Source organism: Salvelinus namaycush, chromosome 34, assembly GCF_016432855.1.
Source record: "Salvelinus namaycush isolate Seneca chromosome 34, SaNama_1.0, whole genome shotgun sequence".
NCBI classification, from domain to species: domain Eukaryota; kingdom Metazoa; phylum Chordata; class Actinopteri; order Salmoniformes; family Salmonidae; genus Salvelinus; species Salvelinus namaycush.
This window is the reverse complement of record NC_052340.1, coordinates 2,440,840-2,461,596: the sequence shown is the minus strand read 5'-3', so window position 1 is coordinate 2,461,596 and position 20,757 is coordinate 2,440,840. Positions and strand designations below refer to the sequence as shown.

The following is a 20,757-nucleotide window of genomic DNA, read 5'->3' as shown; positions in this document are numbered from 1 at the left end:
CAGTCTTTCACATTGATGTTGAGTGACTTTATGTCATTCCTGTTATTTTGACCAGTTGTCATTTTCTGCAAATAAATGCTCTAAATGACAATATTTTTATTTAGAATTTGGGAGAAATGTTGTCAGTAGTTTATAGAATAAAACAAACATTTTCATTTTACCCAAACACATACCTATAAATAGTAAAACCAGAGAAACCATCAACCATCATGATCATTTTGCAGTGGTCTCTTAATTTGTTCCAGAGCTGTATATCAATCTTGAACAGGATTATCTATTTTGGATGCAATTTGAATGGAATTGATGAGAGAGAGGGGAAGACTGCTCCATTTCACGTCATGCTGTTGATATAAATCATTTATTGTAATTTACCGGTTTTTCGCTGTTATTTATCCCGGGAAAAGGGAGTGGTTTTGGACGGTAAATCTCGGTAACCGGGTTCCCACCTTGGACCTTTTCCTCCGCTACGGTTGAGAAAGAGACGAGGACATAGGATGCAAGGAATCGAAGAAAGACTCATTGAGACAGAGCCAAGGAGTTGATTCTTAAGGAAAGAGCACACTGTCCGAAAATAATCCTCATTGCCCTTTGACCCAACGGTGCTTTGAGAATGACCTCTGACATCTGAATGGCCTCTGTTTCATCCAGAACATAACATTACAATTTTGCCTTTTATGATTACGAATGTGTTCTAACAAGCTGACCTAACACTAAGAAACACACGACTAGACTGATAGGGAAGCGCAGTAAACCACTAGGGGGTGATGTGAGCCTAGATTTTCCAGCTAAGGATTATTCATATTCAGCTAAGGGATGGAAACAGAAATCAATGGGCCACAGTTGTAAACAATACACGCACATATACATACTCTTCAAAGTATTGAAGCAGGCATTGCATTTTACAGTTTGGTCATATAACAGAAGTTCTTATTCAGAGTGACTTAGTCAGAAACACACACACACACACACACACACACACACACACACACACACAGGTGGTTGGGTAACATGGTGTTTCTGTAACAGGGTTTCTTTGAGGAGGAGGAGAGTAAAGAGTTCATCTATAAGGAGCCCAAGCTGACAGGGCTGTCCGAGATCTCCCAGAGGCTCCTCAAACTCTACTCGGACAAGTTTGGGGCCGACAACGTCAAGATGATCCAGGACTCCAACAAGGTCAGTCTACTACCTCCCCCCAGCTTCCAAACACTGTCACATGTATATGTTTCATAGACAGTATTATTGAAAGTGTATCGGGCCTCTTTAGTCCTTGCCTCTGTGACTTTCATAGAAAGATTGCTGTCAAAATGTTGTAAATGAATTAATGTACTACTACATTTGGGCAGCAATCTTTCTCCATAGAAAAGCAGCCAGTGAAGTAGTGATTCATTTAGACCATGGGTCTCCAACAGGTCTATTGCGCGCCAAACAATTCTGAAAGTATATGCAATTTTCACGTGTTCCATCGCAAACTGCCATAAACAAATCTCACAAGTATCAGACACCGCAATCTCCCAGCTGCTATGTAATCAACGCGACTTGACATTATTCCACCCCTGGTTAGCAACTATTGGCTTAAAAAGCCAAACCTAACACAATATCTGCTAATTAATTTCCAGCAATATTGCCCCAGTCTGTCCGTGTGGTGCGCGCGTTGGTCTATCTCTCCTTGTGTAGGCAGTTGATGTGATAACCCTTTAAATGAAATGTTAACTGCAAGGTAGGTTTACCTGGCAGAAGTATTTAATTTGTATCTTTTATTTGTTCTTTGCTAACTTTTCTATGAAATGAGCATCGGCAGCATCGCTAGACCAGCACATTAGACTGTACATTCCTCACTCGCTAGATGCGCAATTAAAGGGTCAGATGTGCAATTAATGGAGAATTACACTCAAAAATCTAAATTCTTCCAGGCATATACACATCAGCAACCACAGCTAGTAAGGTCACTGCAACCCTGAACAAAGAGTTGCAGTCAGTTTTAAAAAAGGTGGCCAGTAATAAACTGGTCCTGAACATCTCTAAAAAAAATAATAGCATTGTATTTGGTACAAAGTTGAGGAGACTAAATGACTTGGTGTTACCTTAGATTGTAAATGATCATGGTCAAAACATATACTGTAGATTCAATGGTTGTAAAGATCCGTGGTAAAGAGATGTTTAGCTTTTTTGACACCACGCTCCACAAAGCAAGTCCTGCAGGCTTTAGTTGAATCTTATCTGGATTATTCATATGATTCAGTCATATGATTCAGAGTGTTTTTTAAAGGTCACATGTACAGGGGTTGCAGGTGTGATTGCAGGGTACGGTAAAGAATCTTAGGCTCCGAGCTCCAACATGCAGGGCAAGTGAAATAAAATAATGAAAATGGTAGAATAGAAAATCAATTGAAATAGCACTATATACATCATAACTGTAGCAGTGATTTAATAAATAATTGTCCAGAATAAAGACTGTTGAGGGGGTGGGGGGGAATGACCATTGAGGTGGTGCGGGGACCGAGTGAAATAAAAAACAATTACAATTATATATTATTATATGGTCAAGACCTGCAAAGAAGGACCTAGTTAAGCTGCAGCTGGCCCAGAACAGAACGGCACGTTTTGCCCTTCATTGTAATCAGAGGGCTGATATCAATACTGTGCATGCCAGTCTCTCTTGGCTAACAGTTGAGGAACGACTGACTTCGTCACTTCTTTTTATAAGAAACAGGAATTGTTTGCATAGTCAACTTACACACTGACACACACACTTACACACTGACACACACACTTACACACTGACACACACACTTACACACTGACACACACACTTACACTGACACACACACTTACACACTGACACACACACTTACACACTGACACACACACTTACACACTGACACACACACTTACCCCACCAGACATGGCACCAGCGGCCTTTTGACAGTCTCCAGAACCTGTTTCCAAAAAACGAATAAAGCAACACCTATGTAGGATCTTCATTTGAGGCAATTCGCTACAGCAGGAAAATAATCCTGCAGCAACAGGAGATGTCAATTATTGTGTTTTATCATTTTTTTTAAATGTGTAGGGGTTGATAAAAAAAATTGTTAGGGCAAATCAAGTCTGAAATGTTCAAGTGGAAATGACAAACTTCAGAAGCCTTTTAAACCTCAAATACACTACAAATGTGCATGAAAATTCCTGCAACAACAGGATGATCAAATTAAGATACGACATCTGTATGTACTGACATGTATGTGTAACTGATAGATGCATACTGTACATACACACACACTACATGTTAATGTATTTCAATTGTAAAGTATTTTGTCTGTAATGTCTTTTTCGTTATGTGTCGGACCCCAGTAAGACTAGCTGTCTCTATTGGCGTCGGCTAATGGAGATCCTAATAAAATCTAAAAATACACTCCATCGTTCACCATATATCAGTGCATTCGGAAACTATTCAGACCTCTTGACTTTTTCCACACTTTCTTACATTACAGCCTTATTCTAAAATGTATTAAATCGTTTTCCCCCCCTCATCAATCTACAGACAATACCCCATAACGGCAAAGCAAAAACAGGATTAGAGATTTTTTTGCAAATTTATAACAAATAAATATTTGAAATATCACATTTACATAAGTATTCAGACTCTTTACTCAGTACTTTGTTGAAGCACCTTTGGCAGCGATTACAGCCAGTAGGCAGTAGCCTTGCATGCCAGGCTTCAAGGTAGAGCAAGAATACAGCTGACTGACTACGCAAGACTGACTATGAGACTGACTCAACAAGACTAAAAAGACCAACACAATTCGTTTGACAGATTTTTTTTTTAAGAGAGCAGCGTTGTTAGACACCAAATGGTAGAAAACGGACCAAAATGGGGAGAGACTACCTGAATTTGTCCAATAAGTAACTCTCTCTTTTTCCATTGCAAAAATGTTTTGCCATGGTTTTCTACGTAGTGAACGAATGAATAGGACCCAGACTGTGAACTGATTGTGCTGTTTGATATAACCCACCAGGTAAACCCTAAAGACCTGGACCCCAAGTACGCCTACATCCAGGTGACCTACGTAGTGCCCTACTTTGACGACAAGGAGCAGCAGGAGAAGAAGACGGACTTCGAGCGACATCACAACATCAATCGCTTTGTGTTCGAGACGCCGTTCACTCTGTTGGGGAAGAAACATGGCGACGTGGAGGAGCAGTGCAAGAGACGTACCATACTAACCAGTGAGTTATTAAAAATATAATTTTTGCTAATATTTGTATCCAAAGAACTGTCAACATTTACTGTCACAATACACTACATGGCCAAAGGTATGTGGACACGTGTTCGTCGGACTTCTCATTCCAAAATCATGGGCATTAATATCGAGTTGGTCCCCCCTTTGCTGCTATAACAGCCTCCACCCTTCTGGGAAGGCTTTCCACTAGATGTTGGAACATTGCTGCATGGGCTTCCATTTAGCCACAAGAGCATTAGTGAGGTGGGGCACTGATATTGGGCGATTAGGCCTGTCTCGCATTCAGTATTCCAATTCATCCCAAAGGTGTTCGATGGGGTTGAGGTCAGGACTTTCTGCAGGCCAGTCAAGTTCTTCCACACAGATCTCAACAAACTATTTCTATATGGACCTCACTTTGTGCACCGTGGCATTGTCATGCTGAAACAGGAAAGGGCCTTCCCCAAACTGTTGCCACAAAGTTGGTAGCACAGAATCGTCTAGAAAATCATTATATAATGTAGCATTAAGATTTTCCTTCACTGGAACTAAGGGGCCTAGTCCGAAACATGAAAAACAACCCCAGACCATTATTCCTCCTCCACCAAACTTTACAGTTGGCACTATACATTGGGGCAGGTGGCGTTCTCCTGGCATCCTCCAAACCCAGATTCGTCTGTCCGACTGCCACATGGTGAAGCGTGATGCATCACTCCAGAGAACGCGTTTCCACTGCTCCGGAGTCCAAAGGCGGCGATCTTAACACCACTCCACCCGACGCTTGCCATTGCGCATGGTGATCTTAGGCTTGGAAAGCCATTTCATGAAGCTCCCGACGAACAGTTATTGTGCTGATGTTGCTTCCAGAGGCAGTTTGGAACTCGGTAGTGAGTGTTGCAACCGAGGACAGGCGATTTTTACATGCTAAGCGCTTCAGCACTCGGGTGTCTCGTTCTGTGAGCATGTGTGGCCTACCACTTCGTGGCTGAGTCATTGTTGCTCCTAGACGTTTCCACTTCATAATAACCGCACGTACCGTTGACCGAGGCAGCTCTAGTAGGGCAGAAATTTTATGAACTGACTTGTTGGAAAGGTGGCATCCTATGATGGTACCACATTGAAAGTCACTGAGCTCTTCAGTACGGGCCATTATGATGGTACCACATTGAAAGTCACTGAGCTCTTCAGTACGGGCCATTCTACTGCCAATGTTTGTCTCTGGAGATTGCATGGCTGTGTGCTTGATTTTATACACCTGTCAGAAACGGGTGTGGCTGAAATAGTCACTGAGCCATTAGCTTGTATGGTAGTATACTATACTAGCTAGGAAGTGTCTGAATAACCAGTAAATACTGAGCCGTAACTGTCTGAATCACTAGTATACTGACCAGTGCTGTAATTGGTGACCTATTCTGACCAGTAAAGTTATGGTGTAGGTGCAATGGTTTTCCCTTCAAAATTAAAGAAAGATCGGACAACAATTCCCAAACAAACCCAACAGTTCTGGTTTAATACAATAAAAGATATCCCATCTAGCAGACACTTTTATCCAAAGCGAGTTATTACAGTAGTGCATGCATACATTTTTTTCATATGGGTAGCCCCAGCGGGCATCAAACCCAGTCCTGGCTCCCTACTCATGCCTGAGCCACCCAGGACCACAAGGTTTAACCAATTGGTTCCTCATACCCTGTGTCTACTACCCCCTTTCTGTCCCCCCACCCAGCGAACTCCACCTTCCCCTACCTGAAAAAGCGTATCCAGGTGGTGGAGCAGCAGAGCACGGAGATGAACCCCATCGAGGTGGCCATCGACGAGATGTCCTGCAAGGTGTCCGAGCTCAACCAGCTATGTGCCATGGCAGAGGTGGACATGATCCGGCTGCAGCTCAAACTGCAGGGTAGCGTCAGCGTCAAGGTAAGGGTAGGGGTGGAGGAGGAGAAAGATGTAGAGAGACACACAGAAGGGTTGAGTTGAGAAGACGTGCACATACTGTACAGACAAACACACGCGCAAGCACACACTCCACCACTCAGGTGGGTTGAGCTGACACTCACACACAACTGACAGACAGACACACTCACACACAACAACACGCATACACTCATAAGTGAGTTCAGACATAGCTGAGCTGACACACACACACACACACACACACACACACAGTCACACACACACACACACACACACACACACACACACACACACACACACACACACACACACACACAGTCACACACCCTGGCGTAGGATGCACCCCCCAAACCAAAATAATTGGCAGCTATGAAATTGCAATGGCAAAACGTGTAGGAAGTTAGCTGTTTTCCTAAGTGCGAGTGGGGAGTGGGGTGTCCTGGGGGGCTCTGAGGTACAAGAACGCATGAAAAAAACACCTTTATAATAATAATAATATCATCGCATTTGCATAGTGGCATAGAGCAGTTGAGTAGAGGTGCTCGCAGAAGTTGAACACATGAGGAAAGTGTTGCTTTTATAAAAGCATTTTATAACGACTGGAGACTTTAGCGTAATATTGTTTAATACCGTACATATGATTAAAATGGCAGGCTACTTTGACACTGACAAACTGAGAATATAAGATCAATAGAAAAGACCTTGTCTTGAATCCATCAACACCCTAGGCCTACAGTGGGTGTGTGGAGACGCATATTGTACGATATGAGGAAGAAATTATAGTTCTAAAAAAGTCGTTCCAGTTTCGCTGACTCGCTCAATAATGCGCAGCTCACGCACCGGACATGGCCGAAGTGCTCGAGCCAAAAGCATATCTCTCCATTTTTTTTAGGCCTACTTTGTAAAACAGTGTTGCTCGCTCAATATACCTGTTTGGAAGTTGATAGAACATTTTGTTAGCCTCTACAGACAGACTAGAGGCTTCTTTTTTCAACAAGAGCCATTTGCTTTCCAACCTATGTTTTCCCACAATTGCATTATAAATATTGGGAAAAGCCTGTTCACTGACAGACTTGACGCACATTCCGGACTGTAGGCTGTGCATTGTAATTGGGCTACACACAATCCACAGCTAGGCAATAAAAATGTGGCTGTGGCTAGATTATAGGCCTACTCCTGGTGTAGTATTCTGAATTATTACATTTATTTCTGAACAGACAGCAGTAATTACATAACTTTGGCAAATGTATTGAAATTTGTCAGGGGTGCTGCAGTACCCTTTTCCGCAGCTATGATTCTATGATGATGATGATGATGAATTGCAACGCTGGAGAGATAATAGTTGCAGGCTCATGTCTATCAGAGCAGAGCGAGGGAGATAATACAAAGTTTTTAAAAAGTCCTGTGATAGATAGGCTGCAGGTATGCTTCTCTCTCTCACCACAGCAAGAACAATGCGTTGGTCTCTAGGCTACAATGTTGAGCAAACCACAAACCCCCCCCCCCCCCCCCCCCCGACCCAACACCCAAAAGTTCCATCAGGATCCGTCTCAAATTAAGCACTGCTCATAAAACTGCGCCAAGGCACTGGTCACACACTAACACGAACGCACACACACGCTTGCACTTATCCACACGTGGTATATTATTACCAAACAGTCTATGCTGAGACCCATGCTCTCCATAATCCTGCCTCTTCTCAGGCTTTTCCCAGTCCTAATCCCCTGTAAATACAGTGAAATGTGTGAAAACAGCTCGGCTCAGAGTGACAGCATGATGCAGGCTAAACTTAATACGCTGTTGCGGTAACAGAGAGAGATATTGGATTATCTGTCATGGTGAAGCAGCACAAGATACTTAATGTCTATCATCGCATGCTTCCTCTATGTAGCCCTCTATCACTAGCATTAGCCTCTAGATTATTTTGAATTATCCTCTTGCATCTTTAGCATTAGCCTCTAATAATATTCATAATTTATTCAACTTTTATAGCACTATTCATTACATAAAGAATCTCAAAGCGCTTTAAAGTAACACAAAAAAGACAAGCAAATTAGAAAACAACAACAACATGTTGAGGAGTATACCACCTCAGTCATCGGCTTTATCAATAAGTGCATTGACGACGTCGTCCCCACAGTGACCGTACGTATATCTCCCAACCAGAAGCCATGGATTACAGGAAACATCCGCATCGAGCTAAAGGCTTGTGCTGCCACTTTCAAGGAGCGGGACAATAATCCGTGTTCTTATAAGAAATCCCGCTATGCTCTCTGACGAACCATCAAACAAGCAAAGCGTCAATACAGAATTAAGATTCAAACCTACTATACCGGCTCTGACGCTCATCGGATGTGGCAGGGCTGGAAAACTATTAGACTACAAAGGGAAACCCAGCCGCAAGCTGCCCAGTGAAGCGAAACTGCTAGACGAGCTACAGTAGAAGTCGGAAGTTTACATACACCTTAGCCAAATACATTTAAACTCAGTTTTTCACAGTTCCTGACATTTAATTCTAGTAAAAATTCCCTGTCTTAGGTCAGTTAGGATCACCACTTTATTTTAAGAATGTCAAATGTCATAAATCATTCTCTCTATTATTATTATTATTTCAGCTTTAATTTCTTTCATCACATTCCCAGTGGGTCAGAAGTTTACATACACTAAATTTGTATTTGGTAGCATTGCCTTTAAATTGTTTAACTTGGGTCAAACGTTTTGGATAGCCTTGCACAAGCTTCCCACAATAAGTTGGGTGAATTTTTGGACCATTCCTCCTGACAGAGCTGGTGTAACTGAGTCAGGTTTGTAGGCCTCCTTGCTCGCACACGCTCTCTCAGTTCTGCCCACAAATTTTCTATAGGATTGAGGTCAGGCCTTTGTGATGGCCACTCAAATACCTTGACTTTGTTGTCCTTAAGCCATTTTTCCACAACTTTGGAAGTATGCTTGGGGTCATTATCCATTTGGAAGACCCATTTGTGACCAAGCTTTAACTTCCTGAGTGATGTCTTGAGATATTGCTTCAATATATCCACATAATTTTCCATCCTCATGATGCCATCTATTTTGTGAAGTGCACCAGTCCCTCCTGCAGCAAAGCACCCCCACAACATGATGCTGCCACCCTCGTGCTTCACGTTTGGGATGGTGTTCTTCGGCTTGCAAGCCTCCCCCTTTTTCCTCCAAACATAACGATGGTCATTATGGCCAAACAGTTCTATTTTTGTTTCATCAGACCAGAGGACGTTTCTCCAAAAAGTACGATCTTTGTCCCCATGTGCAGTTGCAAACCGTAGTCTGGCTTTTTTTGGATCGGTGGCTTCTTCCTTGCTGAGCGGTAAAGAACTCGTTGATATAGAACTTGTTTTACTGTGGATATAGATACTTTTGTACCTGTTTCCTCCAGCACCTTCACAAGGTCCTTTGCTGTTGTTCTGGGATTGATATGCACTTTTCGCACCAAAGTACGTTCATCACTAGGAGACAGAACGCGTCTCCTTCCTGAGCGGTATGATGGCTGCGTGGTCCCGTTGTGTTTATACTTGCGTACTATTGTTTGTACAGATGAGCGTGGTACCTTCAGGCGTTTGGAAATTGTTCCCAAAGATGAACCAGACTTGTGGAGGTCTACAATTGTTTTTCTGAGGTCTTGGCTGATTTGTTTTGATTTTCCCATGATGTCAAACAACGAGGCACTGAGTGTGAAGGTAGGCCTTGAAATACATCCACAGGTACACCTCCAATTGACTCAAATGATGTCAATTAGCCTATCAGAAGATTCTAAGCCATGACATCATTTTCTGGAATTTTCAGTCAACTTAGTGTATGTAACTTCTGACCCACTGGAATTGTGAATTGTAAGTGCATTATAAGTGAAATAATCTGTCTGTAAACAATTGTTGGAAAAATGACTTGTCATGCATAAAGTAGTCCTAACCGACTTGCCAAAACTATAGTTTGTTAACAAGAAGTTTGTGGAGTGGTTGAAAAACGAGTTTTGGTGACTCCAACCTAAGTGCATGTAAACTTCCGACTTCAACTGTAAATGCCTTCGAGGCAAGCAACACTGAAGCATGCATGAGAGCACCAGCTGTTCTGGATGACTGTGTGATAACGCTCTCGGTAGCTGATGTTAGCAAGACCTTTAAACAGGTCAACATTCACAAAGCCGCGGGGCGAGACGGATTACCAGGACGTGTACTCAAAGCATTTGCGGACCAACTGGCAAGTGTCTTCACTGACATTTTCAACCTCTCCCTGACCGAGTCTGTAATACCTACATGTTTCAAGCAGACCCTGTGCCCAAGGAAGCGACGGTAACCTGCCTAAATGATTATCGCCCCGTAGCACTCATGTCGGCAGCCATGAAGTGCTTTAAAAAGCTGTTCATAGCGCACATCAACAGCATCCTCCCGGATACCCTAGACCCACTTCAATTCGCATACCGCCCCAACAGATCCAGAGATGACACAATCTCAATCGCACTCCACACTGCCCTTTCTCACCTGGACAAAAGGAACACCTATCTGAGAATGCTGTTCGTTGACTACAGCTCAGTGTTCAACACCATAGTGCCCACAAAGCTCATCACTAAGCTAAGGACGCTGGGACTTAACACCTCTCTCTGCAACTGGATCCTGGACTTCCTGACGGGCCGGTCCCAGGTGGTAAGGGTAGGCAACAACACATCTGTTACGCTGATCCTCAACACTGGGGCCCCTCAGGGGTGTGTACGTAGTCCCCTCCTGTACTCCCTATTCACCAATGATTGCGTCGCCAAACATGACTCCAACACCATCATTAAGTTTGCTGACGACACAACAGTGGTAGTAGGCCTGATCACCGACAATGATGAGACAGCAAAACCTCTCCCTCAATGTGAGCAAGACAAAGAAACTGATCATGGACTACAGGAAAAGGCGGGCCAAACAGGCCCCATTAACATTGTCGGGGCTGTAGTGGAGCGGGTCAAGAGTTTCAAGTTCCTTGGTGTCCACATCACCAACGAACTATCATGGTCCAAACACACCAAGACAGTCGTGAAGAGGGCACGGCAACACCTTTACCCCCTCAGGAGACTGAAAAGATTTGGCATGGGTCCCCAGATCCTCAAAATGTTCCCCAGCTGCACCATTGAGAGCATCCTGACCGGTTGCATCACCGCCTGGTATGGTAATTGCTCGGCATCTGACCATGAGACACTACAGAGGATAGTGCATACTGCCCAGTCACTGGGGCCAAGCTTCCTGCCATCCAGGACATATACTAGGCGGTGTCAGAGGAAAGCCCCAAAAAATGTCAAAGTCACCAAAGTCATAGACAGTTTTTTTTCTCTGGTCCCTCACGGCAAGCGGTACCGGACAACCAACTCTAGGACCAAAAGGCTCCGTAACAGCTTCTAACCCCAAGCCATAAGGCTGCTGAACAATGAATCAAATGATTCACATTGACACCCCCCCCCCCCCCCCCCACACACACACACATTTGTTTTTTACACTGCTGCTACTCATTATCGATGCATAGTCCCTTCACCCCTATCTACATGTACAAATTACCTCAACTAAACTGTACCCCCGCACATTGACTCGGTACCGCTACCCCCTGTATATTGTTATTTTATTGTATTACATTTTATAATTCTTTTACCTTAGTTTATTTGGTAAATATTTTCTTAACTCCTTCTTGAACTGCACTGTTGGTTAAAACTTCTTCTGGCTGCAAGCCCGACGTCGGTACACTTATGACAACAGCCAGCTCAAGTGCAGGGCGCGAAATTCAAAATATATATTTTTTAAATATTTAACTTTCACACATTAACAAGTCCAATACAGCATATGAAAGGTACACATCTTGTGAATCCAGCCAACATGTCTGATTTTTAAAATGTTTTACAGCGAAAACAGCACGTATATTTATGTTAGCTCACCACCAAATACAAAAAAGGACAGACATTTTTCACAGCACAGGTAGCATGCACAAAGCCAACCTAACTAACCAAGAACCAACCAAACTAACCAAGAAACAACTTCATCAGATGACAGTCTTATAACATGTTATACAATAAATCTATGTTTTGTTCGAAAAATGTGCATATTTCAGGTATAAATCATAGTTTACATTGCAGCTACAATCAGAAATTGCACCGAAAGCAGCCATAATAATTACAGACACCAACGTCAAATACCTAATTACTCATCATAAAACATTTCTGAAAAATACATAGTGTACAGCAAATGAAAGACAGGCATCTTGTGATTCCAGCCAATATTTCCGATTTATTAAGTGTTTTACAGTGAAAACAAAATGTAGCGTTATATTAGCTTACCACAATAGCCAGAAACACTTGGGCGCCGACGACTAGTTCACATCTACGACAGATATATGAAATAGCATCATAAAATGTTTCTTACTTTTGCTGATCTTCCATCAGAATGTTGGACAAGGTGTCCTTTGTCCAGAACAATCGTTGTTTGGATTTAGAACGGCAACTTTCCCTCTTCATTTAGCAAGCACACTAGCCAAGTGGCACGACGCTCTCCATGTCAACAAACGGAAGAGAACGGAACACGGCAAAACTCCCGAAAAATTTTCAATAATCTGATGAAACTATATTGAAAAAACATACTTTACGATGATATGGTGACGTATCAAATAAAATCAAAGCCGGAGATAGTAGTCGCCTATAACGGCAGCTAAACAGAAGGCAATCCCACTGTCCACCTCGCGCTCTTCAGAGTACCGAAAATGGGGGACACGTCATTCCAAGATGATGTGTTCCATCTCAGACCAAGATAATCACCTAATTTCTTCTCTCACAGCCTCTTGACATCCAGGGGAAGGTGTATGACGTGCATGTATACTAATAGGTCTCATGCCCATTTATAGGCAGGAAGAAGAACAGAGCCTCGATTTCAGACTTTCCACTTCCTGGTCAGGAAGTGTGCTGCAGAATGAGTTCTGTTTCACTCAGAGAAATAATTCAAACGGTTTTAGAAACTAGAGAGTGTTTTCTATCCAATAGTAATAATAATATGCATATTGTACGAGCAAGAATTGAGTACGAGGCCGTTTGAAATGGGCACCTTTTATCTGGCTACTCAATACTGCCCCTTGCAGCCCAAACAGGTTATTAAGGGCTTGTAGGTAAGCATTTCACGGTAAGGTCTACACATGTTGTATTCTGCGCATGTGACTAATACAATTTGATTTAATTTGATCATCAGTCATGAAAGGGAAGGTCATGAGAGGGTCAGAAAATTCATGGCTTGAGTGGTCATTGGAGGGAGGTGGTCAAAGGGGGAGCGCAAGCAAAGATAGTCTCTGGAGCAAGTCCGGGGGCAGGCAGGCAGGCAGCACGGTGTCATCAAGGTGTCTCGCCATCCTTGCCGTCTGTTTGGCTTCTCCATAGTAGGACTCGGATGAAGTTTGAGCTCAGCCACTGCAGTTCATGGACTCTGTAGTTGGTGTAGCTAGCTATCTAGTCCTTCACGACTACCAAAATGAAGCACCCACTTGGGTGAAGCTAATACGGAAGTTACATGGCGCCAGAAAGCACACCACATTGCAATAATATTTCAAGAGTAGCCTTGTAACCTTGTCCTCCTTATACGATCCTCATCATTGCATACCTCAGCCGTATTGCATTCAGGATTCTCTCCATCCTCAACCTCCGGACACATGGCTGGCATTCGAATCAAAACAATTACCAGCTAGCTAGCTGAGATTAAATACAACAAACAAATGACTTGCCAGCTTCAGTTTTAAAAGTCTGTGGTGGATTCTGGGGCGGCAGGTAGCCTAGTGGTTAGAGCGTTGGGCCAGTAACTGAAAGGTTGCTGGATCGAATCTCCGAGCTGACAAGGTAAAAGTCTGTCGTTCTGCCCCTGAACAAGGCACTGTTCCTCGGAAGGCCGTCATTGTAAATAAGAACTGACTTGCCTAGTTAAATAAATGTTTAAAAAATTGGGTATATTAATTGTTCATTCTTTAAACAAAAGATTTGCAGGGAAATGTATTAATTATATACAAAATGTACAGGAGCTCTCTGCCTAAGTGACCTCATGGTGCCATGGCAACCACGGAATTAGCATTAGCCTCAAGCGTCACTATTATCATTAGCGTCTTGCATCTTTAGCATTAGCCTCTTCCATCACTAGTATTATTAGCATTACCCTCAATACTAATTTCTTCATACTGTGCTGTCTGTTGAAAATGATGCAGGTGAATAACCATGAACTTACTTTACAGGTGAATGCAGGGCCCATGGCCTATGCCCGAGCCTTCCTGGAAGAGAAAAATGCCAAGAAATACCCTGACAACCAAGTCAAACTGCTCAAGGAGATTTTCAGGTATTCTTCACAACACTTTGCATGACCTGGATCAAAGAAAATACCTTCATGCACCACTTAGCAGATGCTTTTATCCAAAAAGTACATTTTTAGTATGTGTATGTGACCCCTGTGGGAATTGGATCCACGACCTTGGCGTTGCTAGAGCCACGCTCTTACCAACTGCGCCACACATAGATCGATGATGCATTTGATACATCTTAAGCAAAAGGGTTGGGGTCAACCCAGAGTTTTTCCAGATCAGGTCACATGGTCAGGACAGGGAAAACTCTTGGCCCTTTTAGTGCCCTAACAATCTCTGTCTGGCCCTGCAGGCAGTTTGCGGAGGCGTGCGGCCAGGCGCTGGACGTCAACGAGCGGCTGATCAAGGAGGACCAGCTGGAGTACCAGGAGGAGATGAGGGCCCACTACAGGGACATGCTCACCGAGCTCTCCACTGTCATGAACGAGCAGGTCTGTGAAAACACAAGCCCAGAAAACGTAGAAACTGCTGTTTCTTTAGAGAACTGAGGCTGTATGCATCAAATGTCTCAAAACAGGAGTGCTACCCCCCCTTTGTCATCTTATTCATTGTGATGTTAATTTAAAAAAATTAAAAGACCCTATATCAGAACTCTTATTGTGAGAAACTTGATACATGTGGCCATTGGGCTGCATGTATCACGCCAGCTACTTACAGTACTATCCTTCACACTCATCTCATCAATGTTTTTGTTCACTTTCGTGTGGTACACTCTTTTTAATCCATCATTACTTGATCTGATATCATTGTTTCATTATTTATTTTTACGCATGATCTATTTCTGGACTAACCAGAGTTTTGTCTCATGGTCTCATCTCTTTGTGTTGTTCTCTTTGTTCATTTGTTCTTTCATTGGATCTCAGCTGCATAGACACATCCTCTCATTCAGTTTCTGCTCCTCTCTTTTTAACATCTCCCTCACTATCATTTCTAAGACTGGTATGTCACACAATCCCCCCCACACTTTACCATTTTGGAGCAAGTGGCACTGTGCTGTGCATTATACTAACCTCTCAGCATATATATTTATGTGTGCGTGCCTGCGTGTGTGATCGCATCATACATTCATCAAATGTCTTTTTGTGTGATTTGAAACATGAAATTACTATCTATGTCTCTCCTCCATGCCAAGATCCCTCACACAAGACCACCAGGAACAGAACGACACAGCGCCTTCTGAGCAGCCAGTAGGCATGCTGGAATCTGCCAATGCCCAGGAGGACACGTTTCCCCAAAATGGCTCCTGATGACAGACGTCGTTCTTCCTCCTGCCAGGAATTATACAGGAAGGAGCGGGGGACTGGAACTGTGACTTTATGGGACCTGGAAAAAAGGGAATTGGATGGGGAAGTCCAGAAGTCTGCAGACTTTGATCATGGTAGTCTGGAGTTGTGGTAGTATGGCGTCCAGTCCTGGTGATGATGATGATGTCCAGTAGACCAGGTTGCTGTACTGTTACTTTGTTTTGTTTTTGCTCAATCCATGTTTTCGCTCCCCTGCCGACCGTCTCATCTCCTTACTCTGTACACATACACACACAGACAACACACGCCTTCTCTCCCCAGCCCCGTTCCTTTAGAAAATGGTGACCTTAATGAGCTCGAGGTGCGTTCAACCGAGCAAACGTTTGGTTGTAATTCTGGCCACAACCATGTCGATCCTAATTTGTCCATATTCTGTTGGTTATCTTTATGCCGCAAATGTTTGCCACCTGTGTGGTTAGCTATTGTAAAATGACAGTTCAAGGAATTCTATAAAGGAAATTAGGGTCACATTCAGTAGTCAAACATTGTTGAATGTTGCAGATAGAAATAGCATGAATACAGCCAACATGATTACTTCCTCTATAAGGCAGAGAGTCATGTTTGTTCCACATCATTTATTTCTATCAGAATGTTCCACATCGTTGTGTCCTGCTGAACAGATTGACATGTAGCCGAATTCTTATTTGATTGAACACACCTCTAGTTCCTGTTTGAATGTAGAACAACTCTCGTATAGCTACTTTGTATCCTAACATTCTGGAATTCCCAGCTCACAAATTTTCAAATGGAAAGTTTATGTTTTATAACATTTTTATTATTGATAATGTTGTTATTATTTACTGTACTGTTTTAAATTGTAAATAAGAATTAATATTTAAAAAAATATATGATTTTTTGTTTGGCTAAATAAAAAAAAGAATGAACAAACTAAAGTTTTATGTATAACATTTAAATAAAATTTGTTAACGTCCATAAACCACAGGGTAAGTGCCCATTTCTCTCTAGAAATATTTTTCTTTACATACCGGTACAAACATACATAGGGGCTACATATATGTATATATAGGAACTGTTCCTTATTCCCCTTTGAGAATAACAGTTGAACTCCAATACTATGCAATTACTGAAGTTAACAATGTGTCAATACAATGTTACTAGAGTAATTACAGTGTTAATGCACGGGTAGAAGACCAACTTAATTAATGCAATAAGTTTGGCTGCACAAAAATAAGAAGCTGTAATATGAAGCAAAGATAAATTATATAAAGAATGATATTAAAAAGCTTTAGAGCACCTTAAATTACATTTTGGGCAAAAAGGCAAACTCAGCTCCATTATTCAATGAATAAGATGGCTCATTTATCACAAAAAAAACTGATATTGCCAACTACTTCAATACTTTTTTCATTGGCAAGATTAGCAAACTTAGGCATGACATACCAAAAACAAATTCTGAATCTACACATCCATGCATAACTGACTAAATTATGAAAGACACGCATTGTAATTTTGAATTCCGTAAAGTGAGTTTTGTCTGTCAACAATGACAAGCCACCTGGGTCTGACAACTTGGATGGAAAATGACTGAGGATGATAGCGGACGATATTGTCACTCTTATTTTCCAGCTAAGCCTACAGGAAAGTGTGTGACCTGAGGCCTGGAGGGAAGCAAAAGTCATTCTGCTACCGAAGAATAGCAAAGCACCCTTTACTGGCTCAAACAGTCGACCAATCAGCCTGTTACCAACCCTTTAGTAGTGCTATTTCACAGTAAACAAATGAACAACAGATTTTCAGCACGCTTATAGGGAAGGGCATTTAACATGTATGGCACTTACACAAATGACTGATGATTGGCTGAGAGAAATTGATAATAAAAAGATTGTAGGAGCTGTTTTGTTAGACTTCAGTGTGGCTTTTGATATTATCGATCATAATCTGCTGCTGGAAAAATGTACAGTACCAGTCAAAGGTTTGGACACACCTACTCATTCAAGGGTTTTTCTTTATTTAGTTTTGATGTCTTCACTATTATTCTGCAATGTAGAAAATAGTAAAAATAAAGAAAAACCCTGGAATGAGTAGGTGTGTCCAAGCTTTTGACTGGTCTTGTATGTGTTATGGGTTTACATCCTCTGCTATTGTGTGGATTGAGAGTTACCCGTCTAACAGAACACAGAGGGTGTTCTTTAATGGAAGCCTCTCCAACATAATCCAGGTAGCATTCTCCAGGGAAGCTGTCTAGGCCCCTTTAATTTTTCCTGCCACTGACTCAGAGTAAAGCCCGAGTGTCTATGTACGTCAGCTTCCACAGCAAGTGAATCACTGTAACACTTAACAAAAAGCTGCAGTCAGTTTCAGAATGGGTGGCAAGAAATAAGTTAGTCCTAAATATTTCAAAAACTAAAAGCATTGTATTTGGGACAAATCATTCACAAACCCTAAACCTCAACTAAATCTTGTAATGAATAATGGGGAAATTTAGCAAGTTGAGGAGACTACACTGCTTGGAGTAACCCTGGATTGTAAACTCTCATGGTCAAAGCATATTGATGCAACAGTAGCTAAGTTGGGGAGAGGTCTGTCCATAATAAAGCACTGCTCTGCCTTCTTAACAACACTATCAACAAGGCAGGTCCTACAGGACCTAGTTTTTTCGCACCTGGACTACTGTCTAGTCGTGTGGTCAGGTGCCAAAATATATATAATTACAATTGACCCAGAACAGGGCAGCACGGCTGGCCCTTAAATGTACACGGACAGCTAACATTAATAATATGCATGTCAGTTTCTCCTGGCTCAAAGTAGAGGAGAGATTGAATTCATCATTACTTTTTTTGAGAAAAGTATTGACATGTTGAATGCACCGATCTGTCTGTTTAAACTACTAGCACACAGCTCAGACACCCATGCATACCCCACAAGACATGCCACCAGAAATCTGTTCACAGTCCCCAAGTCCAGAACAGACTATGGGAGGCGCACAGTACTACATAGAACCATGACTACATGTAACTCAATTCGACATCAAGTAACTCATGTAAGCAGTCAAATCTGAGGCACATACACATTCATACACGCACACGTGATAACATACGCACTAAACACACACATTGATTTTGCGTTGTAGAGTAGTGGCCTGAGGGTATACACTTAATGTGTTGTAAAATGTATTGTAATGTTTTAAAAATGTTATATAACTGCCTTAATTTTGATGGACCTCAGGAAGAGTAGCTAATGGAGATCCTTAATAAATACAAATACAAACGATTACAGTACCACAATTACGATAAAGCTACACTTTAGGATTAGCCAAGCAAGAAGTTAGAGAGTTGTGATGTACCCAATGCATTTACAAGCCCACCTTCCCTACCTCCCTCCCTCACACCCTCCCTCCTTCTCTCATTCGTTCTCTCCTTCACCACCTCCTCCTTTCTGATCTCACCTCAGAATGGGGTTCTTCATTCGTCCAACGGTCATTTGCATTCACAACATTATCGGAGGCAACACATTCTGTCCTGTTGTTCTGTGAGAATGAGAGGAGGACTGAGCCAGCTGCACTCTCCCAGCTGTGCCGCTGCCTGCTCCGCTCCTCGTCTGCGTCCCGTATGGCAGCCTATTCCATATAAAGTACACTGATTTTGACTCTGGTCAAAAGTAGTGCACTATAATAGGGTGCCATTTGGGACAACGCCCTCATTTCCTTTTCGTTGAGTGTGTGAGGAGACAGGGCCGCACCGTCATTATACAGTAGCTAATTGCAGGGCCTTCACCTGTATCAAGGGAGGGATGCGTGTGAAGTGGGGAGCGTGTGATCAGAAAACCTCCTTTTATGCTATCTGACTGCTAGAGCCTCTGAGAAACGAGACAACAATGAGGTTTCTCTGCTCTCTCTCCCTGTTCTCTCTCTCTTCTCTCTCTGACACACTTTCTCTCTCACTCTTTCCCACTCTCACTTATCCGCACGGCTGCTGCAGAAACAACACTACAAATCTATTCTGCTCTCTGAACAGAACTGGTCAGGAAGAAGTGGGCCGGGATTTCACTGAACAATTCACACGTAGCTGAACATTGATGACAATTAGCAGTGTTGAAAATTTCCTCCAGAAAACATTAGCTATCCAAGTCCCTCTTTCTCCAATACCCCCCTTTTTCATAGGTCTGAGTGCTGGAGAAGAGGGACTGTATTGTATCGTGATGCAGAGGAAAAGGCGGTGTTAGCTTGCTGGATGTCAGACTGACCTGGAGGAATGGACGTACTGCAGAGTTCTCACTGACCTTTCATTGATAGAGGAAGAGAGGACACTGTGAATTCAGGTGTGTGTGTGTGTGTGCGTGTGTGTGCACTCTGTCTCTCTGGATGTGTCCCAAATGGCACCCTATTCCCACCCTATTGGCCCAGGTCAAAAGTAGTGCCCTAAATAGGGAATAGGGGGGTCTCTCTGTCAAAGGAACAACCACTCTATTGCTTCCTGACGGTTAGGGGAGAGTGGGGTAAGTTGAGCCACCCTTGTTTCTAGGAAACCATACACAAAATGTATAATTTTACCAAATATTTAGGAAGAGGTGATAATTTCATGGTCTGTGAAGGAAGAAACCACATGGAAAAAGTGGTGTAGGGATCTTAATTTGATCACCCTGTTCCAGGATAACTTTTCTGCAATGCAGGAAATTTAAACCTTGTAGTGTATTTGAGGTATAAAAAGGCTTCTGAAGTTTGTAATTTCCACTTTGAAATTTCAGATTTGATTTTGTCTTACTAACAATACACTGATCAAAAATATAAACGAAACATGTAAACTGTTGGTCCCATGTTTCATGAGCTGAAATAAAAGATCCCAGAAATGTTCCATACACACAAAAAGCTAATTTCTCTCAACTTTTGTGCACAAATTGTATGTAAACAGAGGTCTACTTTCTTGGGGACCTGACTATTGACTGGTTTTCATCAAGTTGTCCGCTCAAGAGGAACACTTCTCACTGTAACC

The 20,757-nt window shown here is 42.5% G+C and overlaps 1 protein-coding gene across 1 annotated transcript in view; it reads left to right on the top strand.

Annotated features, from left to right (window-relative positions):
- Positions 1–16,690, top strand: part of LOC120029125 (dedicator of cytokinesis protein 10-like) — a 62,195-nt gene extending 45,505 nt beyond the window's left edge. Inside the window, exons 38-43 of the mRNA XM_038974434.1 lie at positions 1,027–1,173; positions 4,014–4,224; positions 5,944–6,134; positions 14,382–14,482; positions 14,797–14,935; positions 15,637–16,690. Of these exons, the coding sequence (XP_038830362.1) occupies positions 1,027–1,173; positions 4,014–4,224; positions 5,944–6,134; positions 14,382–14,482; positions 14,797–14,935; positions 15,637–15,684 (837 nt within the window). The 3' untranslated portion in view covers positions 15,685–16,690. The remainder of the gene's footprint in view (positions 1–1,026; positions 1,174–4,013; positions 4,225–5,943; positions 6,135–14,381; positions 14,483–14,796; positions 14,936–15,636) is intronic.
- The last annotated feature ends 4,067 nt before the right edge of the window (positions 16,691–20,757 follow it).